This window comes from Amborella trichopoda, chromosome 11 (genome assembly GCF_054954075.1).
Source record: "Amborella trichopoda isolate Santa Cruz 75 chromosome 11, AtrichopodaSantaCruz75HAP2 v2.0, whole genome shotgun sequence".
Taxonomy (NCBI): Eukaryota; Viridiplantae; Streptophyta; class Magnoliopsida; order Amborellales; family Amborellaceae; genus Amborella; species Amborella trichopoda.
The window spans coordinates 13,793,741-13,814,598 of NC_142346.1; the positions used below are offsets into that span (position 1 = coordinate 13,793,741).

General features: G+C 34.1%; 1 protein-coding gene across 8 annotated transcripts; it reads right to left on the reverse strand.

Annotated features, from left to right (window-relative positions):
* Positions 1 to 2,697: 2,697 nt before the first annotated feature.
* On the reverse strand, positions 2,698 to 15,747 carry LOC18444796 (transcription factor TGA2.2). Of its 8 annotated transcripts, none has more exons than XR_016044223.1 (12): positions 15,281 to 15,747; positions 14,737 to 14,825; positions 13,639 to 13,715; positions 13,235 to 13,462; positions 11,986 to 12,039; positions 11,555 to 11,614; positions 10,818 to 10,895; positions 10,678 to 10,707; positions 7,139 to 7,410; positions 5,311 to 5,559; positions 5,004 to 5,146; positions 2,698 to 3,054 (listed from the first exon to the last, which is right to left on the reverse strand). XR_016044223.1 is itself a non-coding variant. In XM_020673932.2 (12 exons), the coding sequence occupies exons 1-12, from the start codon at positions 15,400 to 15,402 to the stop codon at positions 2,958 to 2,960; spliced, it is 1,515 nt and encodes a 504-aa protein (XP_020529591.1). In that variant the 5' UTR covers positions 15,403 to 15,747; the 3' UTR covers positions 2,698 to 2,957. The 8 variants fall into 8 exon arrangements, 6 of the variants coding, with proteins under 6 accessions (XP_020529591.1, XP_088707787.1, XP_020529592.1 ...); XR_016044222.1 differs by having other exon boundaries at positions 4,848 to 5,146; positions 10,678 to 10,723; XM_020673932.2 differs by having other exon boundaries at positions 10,678 to 10,723.
* Between the last annotated feature and the right edge of the window lie 5,111 nt (positions 15,748 to 20,858).

Here is a 20,858-nt window from a genome sequence, read left to right on the forward strand (position 1 = left end):
TCCTTGTTATTTGTTATCCATATGTTCATCGGAATCGTTATTCAGGGCCGGGTTTTGATTTTCCGAATTTAAGAGAGCAATGTAGACATTTATATCACCTAAATTTAGAGAACCGGTTAGAATGATCAATATTTTATGAAAGAGAGCAGCCCAATTTGAAGAAACCATAGAAAATACAGCATTCAATAAAGCTTAGTGAACATTTATATGAATCCAAAATTGAAGTAGCCATGAAAAAGATCTTGGTAAAATTACAAAGAACCCCAATACCATACTTTCTATCCAACTTACCTTTAATCTAATTTTTTCTCTCATTTTTTTTCCCAAAAAAAGCTTTCTTTGCAAATACCTCAAAAGGAAAAAGTTCATTTTTTTAAAACAAAAATGATCTTCCTGTATACAAAAATTAGTGTGATAGAGGCGAGAGGCAAGACATGGGTAAGGTAAAAGTATAGGAGGGTAGTTTAAGTATTTTTTTATTTTTATTTAGTTGGGGGTTTGCATAGAAAGTATATTTTGAAAAAAAAAGTAAGAAAAAAAAATGAGAATAGAGATAAATTGCATAGAAAGTGAAGTTTTGGAATTTTTTTTTATAACTTTTTCAAGATTTTAATACACTTTGGAAAGGCAGTGGTGGACAGATATTTATGCTTTGACGTGTAATAAGCTATGAAGGCGATAACCACTCACTAAACTTGTCGTGTACAACAAGTTGCAGGCGTGGTTGCATAAGGTCAAATGCACCACCAACCCTAGAAAGTAGACAAATGGGATACATTTCTCTGGGTTTTCCGAAAGCTCTCTATTCAGTTCAACATTTTCTATGAAAAATGACCTAAGTGATTGTAACCCCCCTTCGCCTTGTTTCTCTCTCTAAATATTAAATATGTTTCATGTCATATGGTACTTGTACGTTGCCACTTGCCTACCCCTCAGTCCCTTTTCTCTCTCCCTCTTAGAGGTGGCAATCGTGACGTGTTGAATCGAACTGGTCGCTGTTTGGGTGTATATTTTGGATCCCACTGTCGGGTTCGGATTGAAATGACTTTGACCCGATCTGGGTCTGATCCAGTTTAGAGTTTGGCTTGGATCTTGTTGGGTCTGGCCCGACCTGTTATATAATGCATATCATCATGAAATATACATCTTTATTATGTATTTTATAAGATTACCGTGTATCACCAATCACACATGATGAATTCGTATGGGATGAGAGTGGGATGAGAGTGATGAAAAGTTTATTGTGAAATCAGTTTATAGTTTGTTGTTGTATGATCAATTGAGATGGAACTGCAATTTTTTACATAAACTATGGAAGTGGGCAGTTCCTTTAAAAGTAAAAGTCTTTTGTTGGATTTTTTACCAAAGTTAACAGTGGATAATTTGATGAAAAAGGGAAGAGTTATGGTTAATATGTGCTTAATGTGTAGGGAAGAAGAAAAAACTGGGGATCATCTTTTTCTACATAGCTCTAATGTTTAAAATATATGGTGTTGGATTTTTCAGATGTTGGGTTTTACTATGGTTTTTCCTTATTCATATATGGATATACTAAATCAATGAGAATGCTCATCTCTTCCGAAAGCTGGAAAGATTTTATGGCAAATTGTGAAGGTGGGGAGATTTGAAAGGAAAGGAATTTAAGGGTTTTTGAAGGAACAATGGTGGAGATGAATACAATAAAAATAAGGATTGTTCATTGTGTTTGGAGTTGGATTACAAACACAAAAGAAGGTTTTGGATTATCTAAAGTAGATGTGGAAACTAATTTGCACAATTTGGTGAAACAAAAAGTATGGAAGGTTCGGCTTGGGAGCAAAGAATTGTATGGTGTACCCTGATGATAGGCAAATATTAAATTAAATGTTGATGGGAGTTTTTTTGAAAATCCAAAAAATAGAGCTTTGAGGGTATTTTTCGATATTCAAGGGGTGATATTATTCTTAGTTATGCAAGACCATGTAGCGTGGAAACTGCCAATTTTACAGTAATGAAAGCCATCTTACAAGGGCTATGGATTATTAAACAAAGATATCACCTCACACCTTGCATTGTGGAAGGAGATTCCTTGAATACAATCAATTGGTGCAATAGGATCTCTTGCTCATCGTGGAGGCTCATAGTAAATGGGTAGAAATATTTGATCGATGTGCATAGTTGCAAGTCACCTTTCATCATATCTACATAGAAGCGAATGAAATTGTATATGCTCTAGCAAAAACAGGGTTCAATTGAATGGGTTATTCATGGTTGATACTCTTATTTTATGATCTTTTTTGTTATAATTATGCAATCTTACTCTGTACTTATTAAAGAAATCTATGTAATTTTGTAAAAAAAATTTAAAAATTATTTTTTTAAAATTCACTCCCTGGGCCAAAGTAAAGTGAATCCGACTAGGAACCAACCTAACTAGTTGTCATGCCTCTCTCCCCTTCTTGTCTCTCAAAATATTTAATATGCTAATATGTTAACGGTATGTTGCCACTTGCTTACCCCCACCGTCCCTTCTCTCTCTCTTACATGGATGGAAAGTAGGTAGCCTCTCACACATCATTCTCAAAATGGCAGGCTTAGGAACTCCCTATCTTAATAAGTGCAAGTGGCTATCATTTTTTTATATTTTAATACATTTCTTCTTCCCTTTTTTTTCTCTTTTTTTTTTTTTTGCCATTAAACTAGTTCATGGTCCATAAGAAACCAAAAAGTCGTTATACAATATTACAGTCAACTTGGTACATCTCTCTAGAATGGGGAGGAGTATCTCTCACTAGAAAATCTTTTGAATTGCACAAAAATTTGTATTTATAGGTGAAGTGATTGTTTATCCTCCTCCCCAACTCAAAGGAAAAGTTGGTAGCCAGAAAAGTTACTATAAGGGTTGTAAAATTGCAATTTATGAGAATTTCTGGCCATGTTGAGGGAAGTAGTGTGTTTCTTCTTTCTTTGTGGGATGTTTAAAAGGTTGAGAAGTGGTTTTGGTGGGGTGGTTGCTGTTGAATCATTTGGAGAGAGGATGTCAATTGACTTGAATTTCCATATGTAATCATGCTCCTGAAAGCAAAGAAAACAACAATATTATCCCTCTTTTTCTCTCTCCAAAAAATGGAATATATAACTTAAGGGTTAATGAACCTTCTAAAATTATTCAAATGAAATGATCTCAATTAACATTAAAGAGTCATATATTTTGATTTTTAGTACTTGGGCACCTCCTGAAAAGGCTTTTTTAAAATGCCCAAAGAGCACTTTTTAAGGGAAATATTGAATTAGGGGCATTCCAGTGATTTAACCCATCCTAAACAAGTAGAGGTACTCTTTTGATTTGGGTGGAGCCCATAGGCAGGTCAATTATTGAAATGCTCCTATTTATTCAAGATTCCCAAACTTGAACAAGGACGATTTCTGTATTTATTAATATAAAATGGGGTTATATATAATGAGACCATTTGCCTTTAATACAACGAGGTCACAATTACTTATAACCATCCGATGTGAAATCCGATAGCTTAAGTGTGTTATAAAGCTCGAAAAAATTTCTTTTGAACTTTGAGCTTGGTCAATGAAATAAATGCAGCCACCCAATTTCACATCCAATGGTCAAAATTAATTGTGACCATCTTGTACCAAAAGCAAATGGGCCTAATTATATACTTTCCTATGTAAATTGGATGAGTTAAATAGAATAAAAATTAGAAAACAAATCCTCTAGCATTAGTTAAAATATTTTAGCCGGAAAAGGTTTTAACCTTCGATGAAAATGCGCATAGAAATTTCTTTTTTTTGCTATGACTATGTATTCTCACTCCAACAAAACCCATCATTACATAATCAAATCATGCAATCTCCCTCTCCCTCAGACACCTGAATGGGCCCGGACAAAGAAATTCAACACGAGTTTTATCCTGAGGGGAAAGTATGCAGTCGCGCAATGGATTTGGAAAATGATAGATGATGGAGATCATGATCGAAATAATGGACATCCAGGCAGGGAGAGAGAGACAAAGATAGGGAGAGAAAGAGTGGGGTTTGCTGCTTGGTGTGTGGAAGAGAAAGTGGGTCCATTACTTAGGGTCTCAATTTCAACTTTTTTCACAAATTTGCGATCCTATCATTGAACCTTATGATGAAGTCTATGTCTCCATTCTCGCCAAAAGGTAAGGGCTCAAATCCTTTTAAAAAATGAAAATATGGCTTACACTCTAGTCACCACGTTGTGGTTTCTAATCTTGCCACTAACATCACCCCACCCCCACTAATACCTTTAAAAAGCTAACTTATATTATCTAAAAAAAACTTGCAACACAAATTTAGAAAAAAGACTTAGATAGGGGTAGCACTCCCATACTTCAATTGCATGTTGTGGCTTCTATTCCAATAACACTTTCAATCCTCATCAAATTCATCACCACAAACAAACTATGCTTAACCACACCTAGGTTTCATTGCATTGTGAACAAACTCTCTCTCTTTTTATATCTATCTATCTTATTTATTGAAGGGGAAGGGGGTCTTACTCTCGAGGGCAAGAGTCCTATAGAGAACTGAGAGCACGTAGGTGGCTATAGTACTCTTCTATGGCTAGAAAACACCTCACCGCTTGGCGTACTGCAAACAAGCTCTCTCTCTTTATATCTATCTATCTTATTTAGTGAAGGGGGAGGGGGTCTTACTCTCGAGGGCGAGAGGCCCAAAGAGAACTGAGAGCACTAACACTTTCAATCCTCATCAAATTCATCACCACAAACAGACTATGCTTAACCACACCTAGGTTTCATTGCATTGCAAACAAACTCTCTCTCTTTATATCTATCTATCTTATTTAGTGAAGGGGGAGGTGGTCTTACTCTCGAGGGCGAGAGTCCTATAGAGAACTGAGAGCACGTAGGCGGCTATAGTACTCTCCCATGGCTAGAAAACACCTCACCGCTTGGCGTACTGCAAACAAACTCTCTCTCTTTATATCTATCTATCTTATTTAGTGAAGGGGGAGGGGGTCTTACTCTCGAGGGCGAGAGGCCCATAGAGAACTGAGAGCACGTAGGCGGCTATAGTACTCTCCTATGGCTAGAAAACACCTCACCGCTTGGCGTACTGTTAGAATCCTTCGAAGTTGGTGTAGTGTCTGCTGCCTTAGATTATCAGCCTGTGACCATAGAATCATAAACACAAAAATCACATCAATAGCATCACTTTCAAATCAAAACTGTCAAATATGAGATTATCAAACATGCCTTGTAAGACTTTGCATCTGCAGGGAGAGGAGACATGGTTGGCCACATGTTCAAGAGAGGAGAGAGAGAAGTGCACCTGTCTAACAAAGCTTTCAAGGTTGGCAAGTCTAGCAAGGGCGATGGCCATGTGGGCCATGTAATTTGTGACATGGTGGTTGGGGGGGTCACCAAGTGAACCTCCCCCAACCACAGTATCAGCGAGGGACTGATGCAATGCCTCCAAACCTTGAGACAATGCCTCCTCCGCTTGTTGTGAAGATTGTTGAAGGTTACATATTCCTATAAACTGCTGCTCCGTTAATGGCTCCAGCTGTGGTACCAATATCTGCTTATTAAACATAAGATACACAAGCAATTAAAAATGACTTCCTAGTCGATAGATAAGGGTGATTGTAATATTTTATACCAAAACTAAATATAGTCTTTTTGTACAATTTTTTTTTTTGAAAAATATTTGGCATAAGAAGAGTTATTCAGAGGTAATAGGAATGATCATTCTACCCTTTCAAAATCCAAGGGAAAGTATATGTCTTAGGGCAGGCTTTCTATACTTCCCCTAATCTTAACTTCTCATAATTTATCATATCTGAATGAAGGACTGAGATGGATCCAATTACAATGTCATACCTCTATATTGTTTTATTTTTATTTTTTTCCTACAAAATATTTTGACCTCAAATTTTGGTCGTCCACTCCCCTCTTAAACTTGCACCGGCAAAAAATATGAAAAAATATTTTCAATAAAATAAAATGATAAAAATACCCATCAAAGTTTCAGGGGTATTTTTATCATTTTATTTTATTGAAAATTATTGTTTTCATATTTGTTTTAGGTGTGCCCATTAAGATGATGGTACATACCAAATTTCATGTTTTATATAATATTTAGAATAAAAAATAAAAAAAATTACTCTGATGCATCAGATCGAGATCAAATGTTTAGTGGCTTATTTGATCTAAATTGGATGGTTGGATGGTAGAGACGTATTGGATCTGAATTGGACGGCTGGATGGGAGGAGAACTAAATTTCTATACTTCTATTGAATTTGTCAAAGTCTTCTAAATTTCTATTCTTCACCTATTAGATAGAAGTTTTATACTTCCCCCAATCTAGCTGTCCAATTTAGATCAAATAACTATTGATCATTTGATCTAGATCCGATGTCTTAGAGTACTTTATTTCTATTATTTATTCTATAAATTATACGAATACGAGATTTGATGCGTGCCATCATCTCAATGGGGCACACCTAAAAAAATGTAAAACAAAATTTTCAATAAAATAAAATAATGAAAATACACTTGAAAGTTTCAAGGTATTTTGGTCATTTTATTTTATTGAAAATATTATTTTTATATTTTTTGCACATGAAAGTTTATGAGAGGGGTGGACATCTAAAATTTGGTGTAAAAAAGTTTTGTTAAAAAAAAAAAACAATGTAGAGGCGTGACATTGTAATTTGATCCATCTCAACCGTTCATTCAGATGTTACAGCTAGATAAAGGGAAGTACATACCTATAGAAAGTTTGCCCATTTTTTATACACATAGGAGAGAGTATATTTCTTACACATATCATGTATCCATAGCATCATTAAGGTCCATCTTAAGGTCCTCATTCCCAAAGAATGATGGGGATGACGATTATTTTGTCTGTTGATCAAATGGAAACATAAATTTCATCTCCGCCATCCCTTAGAGGGGATGGATGGTGGATGTGCCTTTATTTATAGTGTACTTTCCTAAATCAAGGGGAAAGAGTAGTTCCTACCCTGAAAAGTATTAGGGGCATTTCCCTCTCTTCGAAAAGGGTTTAAACGTCATTTTGGCAGAAGAACGAGGATAATTTGGTCAACCAAAAAAGTCATGCCCCCTACTAGTAGAGAAAAGGAAGGGAGAGAACCTTGAGGAGCTCAGAGGGCTTGAAGCCACCCATCCAAAGGAAGCACCTTTCAGCAGGGGTCAACCAAAGGCCTGAAAAAACATGGAAAACATCTGCCTTTGCTGCAATGCCTTTCAGCCTGAATATTTCATCATAATGACCCAAGCACCCATCTAATATCAATCTCAAATCAGTATCAGGTAAGTGGGCATTCAGCCCAGCTCTTAGCTCAGCCATGTGCCTCTGGTTCTCCTCTATCCATCTTGCATGTTCCATGTCAAATATTGCAGCACCTGTACGTTTTCAATTTTCTTTTTATCAATTCGCCATTCGTATGTAATCAATTATTTGATGAACGATGTTTATATCCTAAACAATCAAATTAATGTGCACCTCCAAAATTCAATTTCTTTTTTTTTTCTTTTTTTTCATGTCAGTCATCTCAACTACGAGATATATAGACATAAAAAAAAAAAGTTTTCATGTTTGGCAAATAATGCATCTTAAAATTCTTTATATCGGTTATCAATCTTCAATATTTTCAAGTGTTTATAAATCTACTTGATTTACACTATTTTTGAAGCTTTGAATTTTATAATCAAAGATGAAAATATATTTTTAGTCCATCACAAATTTTTTCTCTTTTGAAATAACATCTTTCGATATTATTTAGATGTGCACCTTACTTAGATTGCTTAGAGCCTCAACCTTATAAAACACTCTTATTTGATTTCTTTAATGCCTCGACCTTATAGAGAATTGTACTTGGACTTAGTCAAAAAAAAAAAAAACCACACCCTTATTTGATTTAGTTGTTTGAGAATTGTGCTTGGACTTGGTCAAAAAAAAGAATTGGGCTTGGATTTGAGTCGTTAGCAGCTGATATTTAGAAACGCTATATCTCAAGTTATTGCTTCATCTCAAGTTCGATTCGTCCCAATGAGACATCCAAAAAGAATTCTACGTCCGTACGATAAAATGATCCTCAACAAATTTTGTTTTGTCATCTAGACACTACTAGGAGGAGTGATCCAATAATTTTTTATTTTTTTGATTTTTCTTTTTATAAATTTGACATTACTAACGGGAATGATTGTGTTAAATACTGTTTTTTTAAGTTAAGAAAATGGGTCCCTTTTCATTTTTGGGTAATTTAGCTGCAGGAATCAAAGATGGAATGTAGTGTTGACATTATTGTTCAATCAAACCCCAGGCCAAGTCCTTTCAACCCGTTTTACAATGCATGATTAACCTCGCATGTCTTGTTAAATGGAAAATACATTTTCGTATTTGGTCTTTTTTTTTTTGCTTTTTGCATGTTAGAGTGCACAACTCTAAAAGGGTAAATTTTGTGAAGTATTTAAATACTATTTGGAAGTAAAATGTCTTTAAGTCCTGGATAGATTTGAGAAGTATTTAAATACTGTTTGGAAGTAAAATGTCTTTTAAGTCCTGGATAGAATAAAAGTAAAAATAAAGTAATTGCATTGTATTTTCTTTTGTTATATATATATATATATATATATATATATATATATATATATATATATATGGGAAATGACCTTGTGAGACCCTTCTACACACATGTGTGTAGGATCCTAAAGGATCAACATTAAATTTGACACATATCTTTAGAAAAGTCAAATCCCACATTTATGTGATAACTTTTTTAGGGATCTGTGTCAAATTTAATAGTAATCCTTTAAGTCCTATACACATAGTTGTAGGAAGGCCTCATAGAATCATTAATATATATATATATATATATATATATTAAGGGTAATTAAGTGCGGAATATAGACCTAGACCCTACTTGTTCTTTCAAATGATTAGGTTTTTGAAGTTAGTGGGGTTGGAGAACCCTTTGATGTTGTGCATGTTAGGATGTACATCTGTAAAGGGTAAGTTTTCCTAAAGTATTTGGAAATAAAAATGCTTATACCGTTATTAAAATAAAAGTAAAATGAATGCAGGGATATATGTGCAGTATGGTACATGTATAAAGAGGAATTCCTCCTTATCTTCTCAATTGTATGTTTGCATTGCAGTATACAAATAACATACTGCATATTTGCTGCTCATCAACTGCCGAATGGGATGAAGGATTCCTCGAGGAAGGGTTCATCTCAACCTTCTATTGCTCACAGTGATTTAAAAACTAGGGTCCAGATCCCCAATTCTGGGCATACAAATAATTTTGACAAGAATAGAAAATTAGGAGACTTGGTGCGATTTCATGGTTACTTGATAAGAATTGCTTACTTCTTGATCCCGATCCGATTCGGGCAATTTTGAATGAAAGCAGCGATTTTTCAAACTTGATGATGAATATTGAAAAGAATACACTGTGCTTAAAAGTACATTGAACGTTCCCTGTGGGACAATGTTCTATAGTCAATGAAAAAATAATGAGGAAGATGGATGGTGCATTATATTTTTATTTATATTCAATAATCCAAACATACCATGGTTTACTTTTTTTAAACGGAACTTATTGGGACAAGTGGTAGAAGCTTATGGGGTATATATATCAGCTATTAACTAACTCCAAATTTTAATAAAATAAAAGAAAGTACGCGAAGAGACCAATTATTTTTAATATAAAGAAATCACACTCACTTTTATACATTATATTTTAAATTGGAGGGTTGTGAGTATATCATCGATTAACTCCAAATTTAAAACAGAATTTTTTGAAGTTTATAATATATCCCAAGCCGTCCAATTTGATATCTGAAGTTTATATATACCTAATGGGTAGTATCAATTACGACCTCTTTGTACCAAAAACAAAAGGTCTCATAGTATACAATCTCATAAAATAATTAGAAGAATGACAGCGTAGCTCTTCCCTTTTTGGTGATTGTGTGGATTCTCTCTTCAACTATTGGATTGGATATTTGATCGGTGATGAGAAGGTATAGTGGCTATGAAATGGAGTAAAAAATCTACCATTGGGTATATCCTTGATCCAATGGTTCGAGAGTGATTTCTTTCCTTCAACCAAATGTGAGAGATGTTTTACTAGATCATTTGCTAATGAAGAGGTGACCAAATATTGTACATAATGTTAATGTCCTTTTACCCAACATTCATCGTTCATATTTATATGTGAATTATATAGGCTGCTAAGTTACCATTTTACCCATGTGGTTTCACTTTCCATGTTTTCCCAAATTGTCCTTTTCGAATCATTTTGAGGATTATATAGTACCAAAACCCTTACATACTGCAAATGGGAGAACTCGTTAATGAAGGGTGATTTTGCTATTGTTGTGGGTTATTAGATCCTTTTTGGTCATTTTACTCAACTATATTAAAAAAAATAAAAATAAAAAAATATAAAAAATGTCCTTTTCGAATCATTTTGAGGATTATATAGTACCAAAACCCTTACATACTGCAAATGGGAGAACTCGTTAATGAAGGGTGATTTTGCTATTGTTGTGGGTTATTAGATCCTTTTTGGTCATTTTACTCAACTATATTAAAAAAAAATAAAATAAAAAAAAAAAGAAAAGCAAGATTTTATGGTGATTTTCTATGCATTGGAAAATTACCAGAGCTGACATTACTGCCTCCACCTGCGCCTGCTATGAATAATCCCTGATATAATAAATAATAAAATAAATGAAAAATAATGGTGCAAAATAAGGAAATTGATTAGAAAGTAGATATGAAGGTTATGGATTTTTTGAACCTGTGCTCTGGCTCTTTGAAGGTCTTGTTCTAGTTGGGTCAACTTTATTTTGCTAGATTCAAGCTGCTGCACATAGGCCTACAAAGATAGATATAAATCAAAACAACATAAAAAGAAATTTGCAAATGCTAGAATCCAAACAGTTGTGGACAAACATTCAAGGGAGAGAGAAGAGGAAAATAATTTCAAATTATAGTTGGAGAAATGTCAATGCATATTCATCCCCTTTCCTTTCAAGCTCAAAGAGGGGGAGAGATATATTTTGGAAACAAATTATCCCAAAAGTTGGAACTTTTTGTGTTATATTACAATGAACCGGTAATAGTATCAAAGTTCAAACAAATACTGAAAATTAAAAGGTACAGTTATTATAAGGCCTAGGTCTTATATGCAACAAGTAAAGCCTCACCATTAGAAATATCTATGATAGCTATAAAATCAATTTCCACCACAAATTATGAAATTTATAGCTCAAAAAATGATATAGGTCTTGAAAACTCGTCAACACTTAAAAATAGATGATCTAGATAATGTCCTATGATATATACTTATTTTTATAACTTGAAATCCTAATTTTTTTTCACAATGATAATGGTCAAAGTCAAGATGACCGATTTGAAGGTTTTTCGGTGTCAATCTATAAAAACTGTGGTAAGACTTACTTATTTTGATAGGACTGCAGCTTTGTCATCATATTTTTTAATTAAGAAAAGTGTGAGCATTATTGACTATCTCACCTTCTTTCTAAGTCTGCTCTTCTTAGCTGCCTCCCTATTCTGAGCCAGCCGCCTAAGAGTCTGCAATATATAACCTAATCAAATCTTCTAAATAGTACCCTAATAATAATAGGGATTGTCTGTAAAGAGACCATTTATTTTTATTACAAGGAGGTCACAACTATTATCACTCGTTAGATGTCAAATTGGATGGCTTTGGTGAGTCATGGTCTAAGAATTTTTTTTTTTTTTTCGAACTTTATATCTATTACAACCATCCATTTTGAAATTTAAGGGACAAGACTAATTGTGACTTTCTTGTATAAAAAGTAAAAAATATCTTTGTATACTTTTCCAATAATACCACCGTGCATGTCAACTTTGAATAACTTATAAAAAACCAACTATTATTTCTGAGTATTTATATTTTGAAAAGTATTCCTTGTAAGCACCTTAGCATCTAATGTCTTGGATCCTACTCTCTCAGTACTTGAACTTGCACCTCTCTGCAACATCAAAGAAAAAGAAATTACAATTCACAATTATCAACAATTGTCTAAAGTTCTATAGGATTTCGGTCCAGACTTTTGAAGAGCGAAAAAGATAAATAAAATTTAATTTAAGGTTGTGTTTGACTTTATATTGGCATTTTTTATTAGAATATTATTGTTTAAAGGATTGAATATTGATTAGTAAGAAAAATATTCTTTTCTCACCACAGGATGAGAATTTGGGTTTGGGTTTCATTTTCATGTCATTTTATTATTAAATGTCAACAAAATGTGGGTTTCATTTTCACATCATTTTTTAATTAAATGTCAACAAAATGAAACTAAAATACAGGTGTCACTGCTTATTATGGTGATAGACGATACAATAATTTTGTAGAACAAGCAAATTGATATTAGCAAAATCCCCACAAAGAATCATATTAATAAGGGATAAAGTGCTTAAATGCCACTTAAAGTTCTAGTAAACATCACTTAAATGTCAATGAAATTGATGTTTAGAGTCCAAACATGAAAAAGTGTGACTAATGATCCAAAATATCAAATCATGGGGGCCACTAAATAGAAGTTTCGCGTAATGTGCATATAGTCAATATCAGCATATAGTCAATATCAAGCCAGACTCCAATTAATCAAATAATTAAAATTAGAAAAAGTTTATATAAGGTTGCAACCTTATCTATTGATATAAGTTTCACTTTAAAAATCCTAAAGAAGTGAGTGTTCGCATTGGAGGACTCTCTAATTGATCATCTCGACTTTGAAATGTATGGACATGAAGAAAAAAAGGAATTCCAACTCCAAAACATAGTGCAAGTTATTTGGACCGTCCATTTTCAAGAATTTCAAAGTGTTTATTGATATGCTTGATCTACACCATTTCTGAAATTTGAAATTTTATAACTTAAAACGAAAATTAATTATCAAGCCATCATAAAGTTTCCATTACCAAAACAACTTCTCAAAGCATATTTTATCGGTGCACCTTACTTCTACAGTATAAGTATAAGGAAGCAGCCTTATACAAACCTCACACATTAAATTAGCAAAGAAGGACATTAATGAACATAATGATCTCAATAATGTGTCAACAGCAGGCTATTATGTCAACAAAAAAATACATAAAAATAACACTCTTGGTGATTTTAGAGAGAGAGAGAGAGAGAGAGAGAGAGAGAGGGGTGGTGCTAACCTTGTCAACTAGGGTTTTAGATTGGTTGTGGTGGTGGGCAGTTGAATCAGAAGGGGCAGGTGCCATATCTGATCTCTCCTGCTTTTGGTGAAGGGAGGGATCAGAAGAGCGCCTGTTTGGCTGCGACTTTTGACTACTACTGACTGGTGACTCTGGTTCCAACTGTGAACCTGTATTCTGAGCTGATCCTGAATCAGTAGTACTTTCACCTGACTGATGAGAATGGGCCTGTTGTTTGTTCCCAATCACAAGAACAGTAACCATTTGAAAAGTACTAAACACTAAACCATATTAAGTAAAAAAAAAAAAAGGTCAACTGATGAAAAGAAAAAGAGAGAGCGAGAGAGAGCCCCAAAATTTATTTTTTCATTTTTGGGTTTTGAAGTGGAAGATGGATATAATACCCTTGGGGTTGGTTGATATCTCACTGGCCAGGAAGGGAAGATCTCCAATGTTGGAGGGGGATGAATGCCTAATAAAGCTGTGGAAGAAAGTACAAGAGCACAGTTATCAGAATTGTACAGTAAGGATTTGAAAGAAAACTACAATGAGGTGAAAAGACCATGGTTTGAGGATATTTTTAAAAAACTTCCAACAAGAAAGGAGAGAGGAGAGAGACCCATTGAAAATTGTAAACTTGAAACAAGTGAGGAGAGGCGAGAGACTCTTTGAGTGTTGAAAGCTGACAGAGAAACCCATTGAAATTTGAGAGAGAGAGAGAGAGAGAGAGAGAGAGAGAGAGAGAAAGAGTCGAAATCATACAATCTGACAGCCTAATCATCATTAGAATGTTTTTAAAATGCAGCAACAAGACCATAATAACAAAATTATCATATCTTGCAAAAAATAATTAGATTAAAAAAAAGAGAAAAGAACTCAATGCAATGACTACATCAGAAACCCCAAGAGAAAATAAATAAATCTTTACTAAATCTGCAGTTAGAACTCAATTACTTCATCATCATTACCTCAGAAAATAACCTAAAACAAACACCAGCAAACCCATGAGAAGGAATTATAAAAGGAATTTGTCCAAGTTTTAAAATCTTTAACCAACCCAATGACCAGAACTGCTTCACCGATTTTGGAACAAATTTTCATAAAACCCTACTTTTGAAATTTGTCAGTTTTGACACAAAAAATATAAGAAAATGATTCAGTACTTATGGATGGAACAAGACATGAGTCTTCTAGTCTAGAAACAAGAGCCCAATTTCATATATCAGGTACCAACAGTGATGCTAAAAACCTGTTGAGCCATCAAAATTGCCTATTTGTTGTATCACAAGCTACAGGCTTTGGGTTTGTGAATAATTATAAGTACTGAAAAAGAGAGCTGCTTGCTGTCCACTGTTTCATACTGTTGCGGCTCTCTCCCTCTGTCTCTCTCTCTAGGAGTTTGTATCTTTTGCTTGTTTTCTGGTCTTGAGTCGGTTATATATATCTACTGTGTATAATATAGAACATGGCCGCAAGAGGGAGAAAGAGAGAGAGAAACCTACGTTTTCTATCACCATCATTCTGCAAAACCTTTGGTATAAGAGCCTCCTCAAGCTCCCCAAAATCATAAGCAGTTGAACCATGCTGATCACTGATAAAGGAAAATAGATAAAAGAATCAAAACCATTATCTGTTAGTTTACTTCAAAATTAAGGAAAATAGAAAGTAAAGCGACATCTTTGTGAGATGGGTTTTATGATAGTTATAATACATAATTTGTATGCATCATGGCAGGACAAAATAAACCAGTAATGAGAAGCTGTTTATTCTTCATTTTAGCTAGTTTAAATTTTAAAATTAGGAAAAGGAGTTAATATAAGCAAAATCAGTTAATTGAAACACAAAAACATTAATCGACCACTCGAAATTCCTGTGTTAGAACTGTTCCTGAAATCCATACTACTTGATCACAAATTAGATGTTTAGTAAAGGATAAAAGGAGGAGAAAGCTTTCCATGAGATATGTTATTTGAAGTTTGGTTTAAATTTTAATTGAAGAAAGAAGTAAAAGTAGTGAGAAAAGAAGAAGAATAAAACAGTATTTACATGAAATTTGAGGAGGGTGGTGAGATTCCATGGAGGACTCCATACACAAGATGCTGAGTTGAGGGCTCTGAGTCTGATAAACCAACTTCTGAAATTCTCCTGGTGTTGTTGTTACTCGCCATACAAAAGTCTCACACCATCTTATTGCTCTAAAACATGACAAAACTCCTCTCTCTCTCTCTCTCTCTCTCTAAACCCCAAGTAATCTCTCTCTCTCTCCCCTAATACCCAAAAAATTGCTCTCTCTCTCTCTCTTCCTCTTGTTCAGAGGAGCCAGTTGTGGGACCAATAAGAAAGGAGAAAACCATAGGAAAACAGAAACAAGTACCCAAAAAAAAAAACGAAAAAAAAAAAAAGGTCACAAAATGAAGGTCACGAGAGTCAAGAAAACTGCAGTCTGTCACTCACAAACCTGGTATGATATGATTTTCTGCACCTTCTCTCTCTCTCTCTCTTTCTCTCTCTTCTTGCTAGCTTAGAATTTGATGCACTGAAACTGATTCCTAGGCCTCTCTGATTATTCTGTTAGGGTGGGGTTTTGCATCATTTCATGCCATCAAAAAGGCTCTGAGAATTTGATGTGATCAACACTGTTGAAGATCTGGTCCATAGAGAGGAGAGAGGGTGATGAAGACCTTGTACTCTATGGGTTTTTGAAAAAAGGTTGGGTCTTTTCAAGGTAACCTGCTGATAAAATCACTGACTCCAACTCCACTCCCCTCGTAACCGAATGTATTCACTCATTGGTTGTTGTTTGGGGTCACCATGAATTAAATAATACCCAACAAAACCAGCATTCAATGGAAGTTGACGAAGGTTTGTTTGAATAAAAAATGTGAAATGACAAAAATGCCCCTCCTTTTTGCAATTGGTTAGTGTGTCCTAGGATTCTGTCAAGTACCAAAATTTGTCCTCTTTCATTTTTAGCCTGACTAATGTTGCCTTGTTAAAACCTCTTTATTTTTTAGCGTGCCTATCATATTTCACATTAAATCATTAAAAATTATTGCGAACTCTTTATATTAAAAATAAATAATTTAAGATATCATTGGTGAATCTAATAATAACGGTGACAGTGGGCTGTCTGGCCAATCAGCCCAACAGTAAAAAAAAAAAAAAAAAAAATATAGCTTGTGTCAAAAAATGTAGCATGAAGGTCAAGTCACTAGATTGTGAGAGCTGAGCCCGATGGCATGTTCAGTTCAACCCAACGACCCTCAATTTTTCTTTACTTTTTCCTTGATTTGTTATTGGTGAGTGCCTCTTTGTCCTAGTCCGAAAAAGATAGGGCTTAGGCTGGCTTATGGCCAAGGCCATTCTGGCCTATTGCCGGCTCCATCAAACAAGTTACCGTCCTTTCTAACTCAACCAAATATAAATCATTGTTTTTTTTTATTTTCTCCCATCTATATGGTTTCTTAAACAGTAGCATGAAGGGTTTATTCCTAACCAAAAAAGACTTGTGAGGGTAGTAAAAATGGTCATTTATTCAAACCAAAAAGTATTTTGCTTCCTTTTGAAAAGGTCCGTGGCCAATTAGTCATTACAAGGAAAGAGGTGGGCCTTGAGGTCTAGATACTGTACAGGGTTTTTGTCCTGTTTGGTTAGAGGCATTTTTTGTTTTCTTTTGGGGCTAGAGGGTGAGGCTTAATTGACAACTCATGCGTCAATAAACATTTGCACACACCCATTCAACCATAACATAGAATAATCACCCACAAGCAAACCCACTTCCATTTTATATCCATGCTTGAAATGGATGGGTTTTGGTGTTTATCTCATACTTGATGGGTCTACATCCCATGGCTTCACAATACCTAAAGCTAAGGGCATGGCAAGATTCCTTCCTATAAATAGCAATTTGTTAGGGGCATGTGTGGCCTTCCAAGAGGCACTTGACATTTGAAGATTGATTTGTTTATTTCTAGGGGTCATCCCCTATATTAGAATTTAGGTTTATTATAATATGGCTTAGGTTATGGTATTTATGATCTATGGGCTTTGCTTTTTCCTATTCCATATGGAAGGGTTCACCCCTTGCTAAGATTTAGGATTCAGGGCTTTCCATATTTGGGTTTGGGTTTGGGTTTGGGTTTAGGGTTAAAGCTGCTGATTTAGTTGCCATGTTATTAAATTGGATTAGACTTAGGGTTAGTGGTTGTTTTTTGGTTTAGAATTTAATCTTCTACTTTCCGAGATGATCAAGGTTATGATTTATTTTGTTGCAGGATATAAGATTTAGCTGGCTGTCCCCTATATGCTCTTCATTCTTTTAATTTTCCTAGAGAATGTCCTATGCAATGTGTATTGTAGAACTAATAAACAAAGGTTAACCACCAAAGAGAACCACTAGAGTGCATATTGCTTCACCCTCATGTTTAAGGTCTTATGAATACATTAGGGTACATGTTTGATAACTGGGAGATCCCATTTAGAACGAAAATGGTTTGATAGGGCTGCAGCCCTGTAAAGCCTCACCTCATAACTCATCAAAATTATAATTTAAGTGTTGAAAAACCTTTAAATCAATCATCTCAGCTTGAACATTATGGTTGTGAAAAAAAATTAAGATTTCAAGTTCTAAAAATAGTTTATATTACAACAAATCATCTAGACCATCCATTCCACCCTAAAATTGATGTTAACATATCTGCAAGTTTTGTATTATTTTTTTAGTTTCAAATTTTATTGTTGGTGTTGGAAACTGATTTTAGAGCCATCATAAATATTTCCGATGCCCAAAGTGCCTTTCGGATGAAGATTTGAGGTGAGGCTTTATTTTGTTGTCATAAAACCTAGGTCCTATAAACTTCACCCCATTTAGAATGGTTCACCTGTATGCCTTTAATTATGGAGTATGATCGAGAAACGTCTAGGGCCTAGCCTTTTAAAGTTCTTATCTAGTATGGTGTATGATTGAGAACAAAGGTTTTAGCTCGTGGGGCATTAAAGTTGTTTAGTTTAGGATCTAAGATCAATGATTTTGGCTTGGTTTAGGTGATGGGGTTTGGATTCATTTTCTTGGCTTCTTAGGGATGATGGATCCACTTTTTGAATCATTTTAACTTTAAGGACAACTTCCCTTATGTGGCCATTACAAGGATGATTGTGTTATTATTATTCCTTTTTCCAGTCTTTCTCATACAGAAGGGTTCGTGCCAATATTATTATATACATGACTTTTGGCAGTGATATTTCATTTTATGTCAATGAATGGTGTTGAAAAGGTTGATGCATAGAATGGTGCATTATATGTGTTAGCGTACTTTGGTTGCACCTAAAAAATGCCCATTATAGAAAGCAATTAACAAAAGCACCTTTTTGGAAATTTTATGTTAATGATCTTAGGAATACTAAATTATTTTGTTGGATAAGATTTAGGTATTTTTATTAATCAATCAAAAGCCAAATTTCCATGGATTTTTTCCATAATTTCTTGGCATTCTGGTTTGTCACACTTGCATATATTGCTCTCAAAATCCATCCGTGCGATTCACTCTATGTGGACAGTGGCCACTTGGGTCTGATCCTTATCAGACAAGAAAATAAGAGGGGAAAAAATAAAGTGAAGGATACACGAACTGGTGCCATTCCCTACTAAAAAGAACTAAGGAATAGGACGTTATTTACATTTCTTGTATAAGAGTCTTAAAATTATCTTTAGCTATCAAACGTAAAATGGCAATCCAAGGTGTGACATTTTTCACACAATGTTCAAAAAAAGTTATCTGATATTTTTCACACAAAGTTTGAAAAAAGTTATCTCATATTTCGACTGCAGCCTCAATTGCCCAATTTTTGCTTGTAACAATTAAGGGGTAATTGTTACCATTTTACAAGAGTCTTATCATACACTTAGGGGTCGTTTGGATACTTTGAAATATATTATTTGTGAAATATATTACTGGCGTAATACATTACTGCGTAATACATTACATGCAAATGGATTGTTACTGTTTAGGTAGTATTTAGATGCAACTTGAAAAATACATTATATGCAAATGGATTGTTACTGTTTGGATAGTATTTAGATGCAACTTGAAAAATACATTGCTCTTACTTGACATGCTTTAATATGGAATTGTCTACATTGCACCTTAAATTTGTTTATGCTCTTACTAGACATAGCAATTTAATATAGAATTGTCTTTAAAGAGACCATTTATCTTTGTCAGTACAATCATTCTTGTCCTCTAGATTTTAAAATAGGTGGTTGTACTAATGTCATTGAATAAATACAAAATTTCAAAAAAAAAAATTCACTTCCTTCCTGACTCACCTCAAGCCATCCACTTTGATATCTAAGCCATCAAATTTGACATCTAATATTTGAGAATGATTGTGACATTCATTCACAAAAGATAAATGGTCTCTTTGTAGACATTCCTATTTAATATTGAAATGCATATGTATAGATAGCATGACTATACCATGCTTGTCATGCCTCAAAGAATAATAACTTAATAGTATGAATTAATATTGGTCATAAACATTGAGTAAACTATTTTAGTCACAACCTTTAAATATCGGTAATTTGTAGTTTAAATAATAAATGGTGATGTATTTTAAAAAAAAATTATTGTGAAATGGTAAAGTATTTTAAAAATTAGATTGAGATATTAGAAGACATCAATGTGTAACTAATTTATCATTTCTTTATCTGTATCTAAGCCCTAATCCCAAAAAGTCATTTTTTTGTCCAAAAGAGAAATAATTATAATTTAAATACATTATAATTTATCATTTTTTGTCTCGATCTAAGCCGTCATCCCAAAAAAATCTTTCTTTTCCAAAAGTAATCATCATAATTTGGGAAAGGCTTCTATACTTTCCCTACAGCATAGAAGATCTATGCTTCTCCTACCATCTAGCCATCCAATTTTGATCAAGAGAGCCACTCACCGTTTGATCTCAGATCCGACGTCTTAAATTTTATTTTTAGTTTTTTTATACAAATTGTATGAATATAAATTTGGTACGTGTCATCTTCTCATTGGGGCGCACCTATAAAAAATATTAAAAATAAAATTTTGATAAATTATAATGACCAAAATACCCCTTAAATTTTTTAGGGGTATTTTGGTCATTTTATTTTATTGAAAATGCTGTTTTTATATTTTTCCCTAGTGCGAGTTTAATAGAGGAATGGACGTCCAAATAATTTATAAAATAAAAATTAAAAATAAAAATAATGTAGAGACGTGACATTGTGATTGGGGCAATCTTAGCTCTCCATTCAGAATGGATGGTTGGATAAGGGGAATTATATAAGTTTTATGTTGTAGGGGAAGCATAGAAAGCTTGCCCTTATAATTTACCTGCACGGCTCGCTTATAGAGAGAGAGAGCACATAGCTTATAGAGAGAGAGCACAGAGAGGGGAGGCTTGAAGAGGGACAGAGGAGTAAGGCTCGAAGAGGGACAGAGAAGGGAGGCTCGAAGAGGGATAGAGCAAAGAGAGGCTAAGTAAAGAGGACTCGAAGAGAGATAGAGAAGGGAGGTTCGAAGAGGGACAGAGAAGAGATATTGAGTAAAGATGACTGACTATATTAGAAGGATTAGTATAAATTTCTATGAAT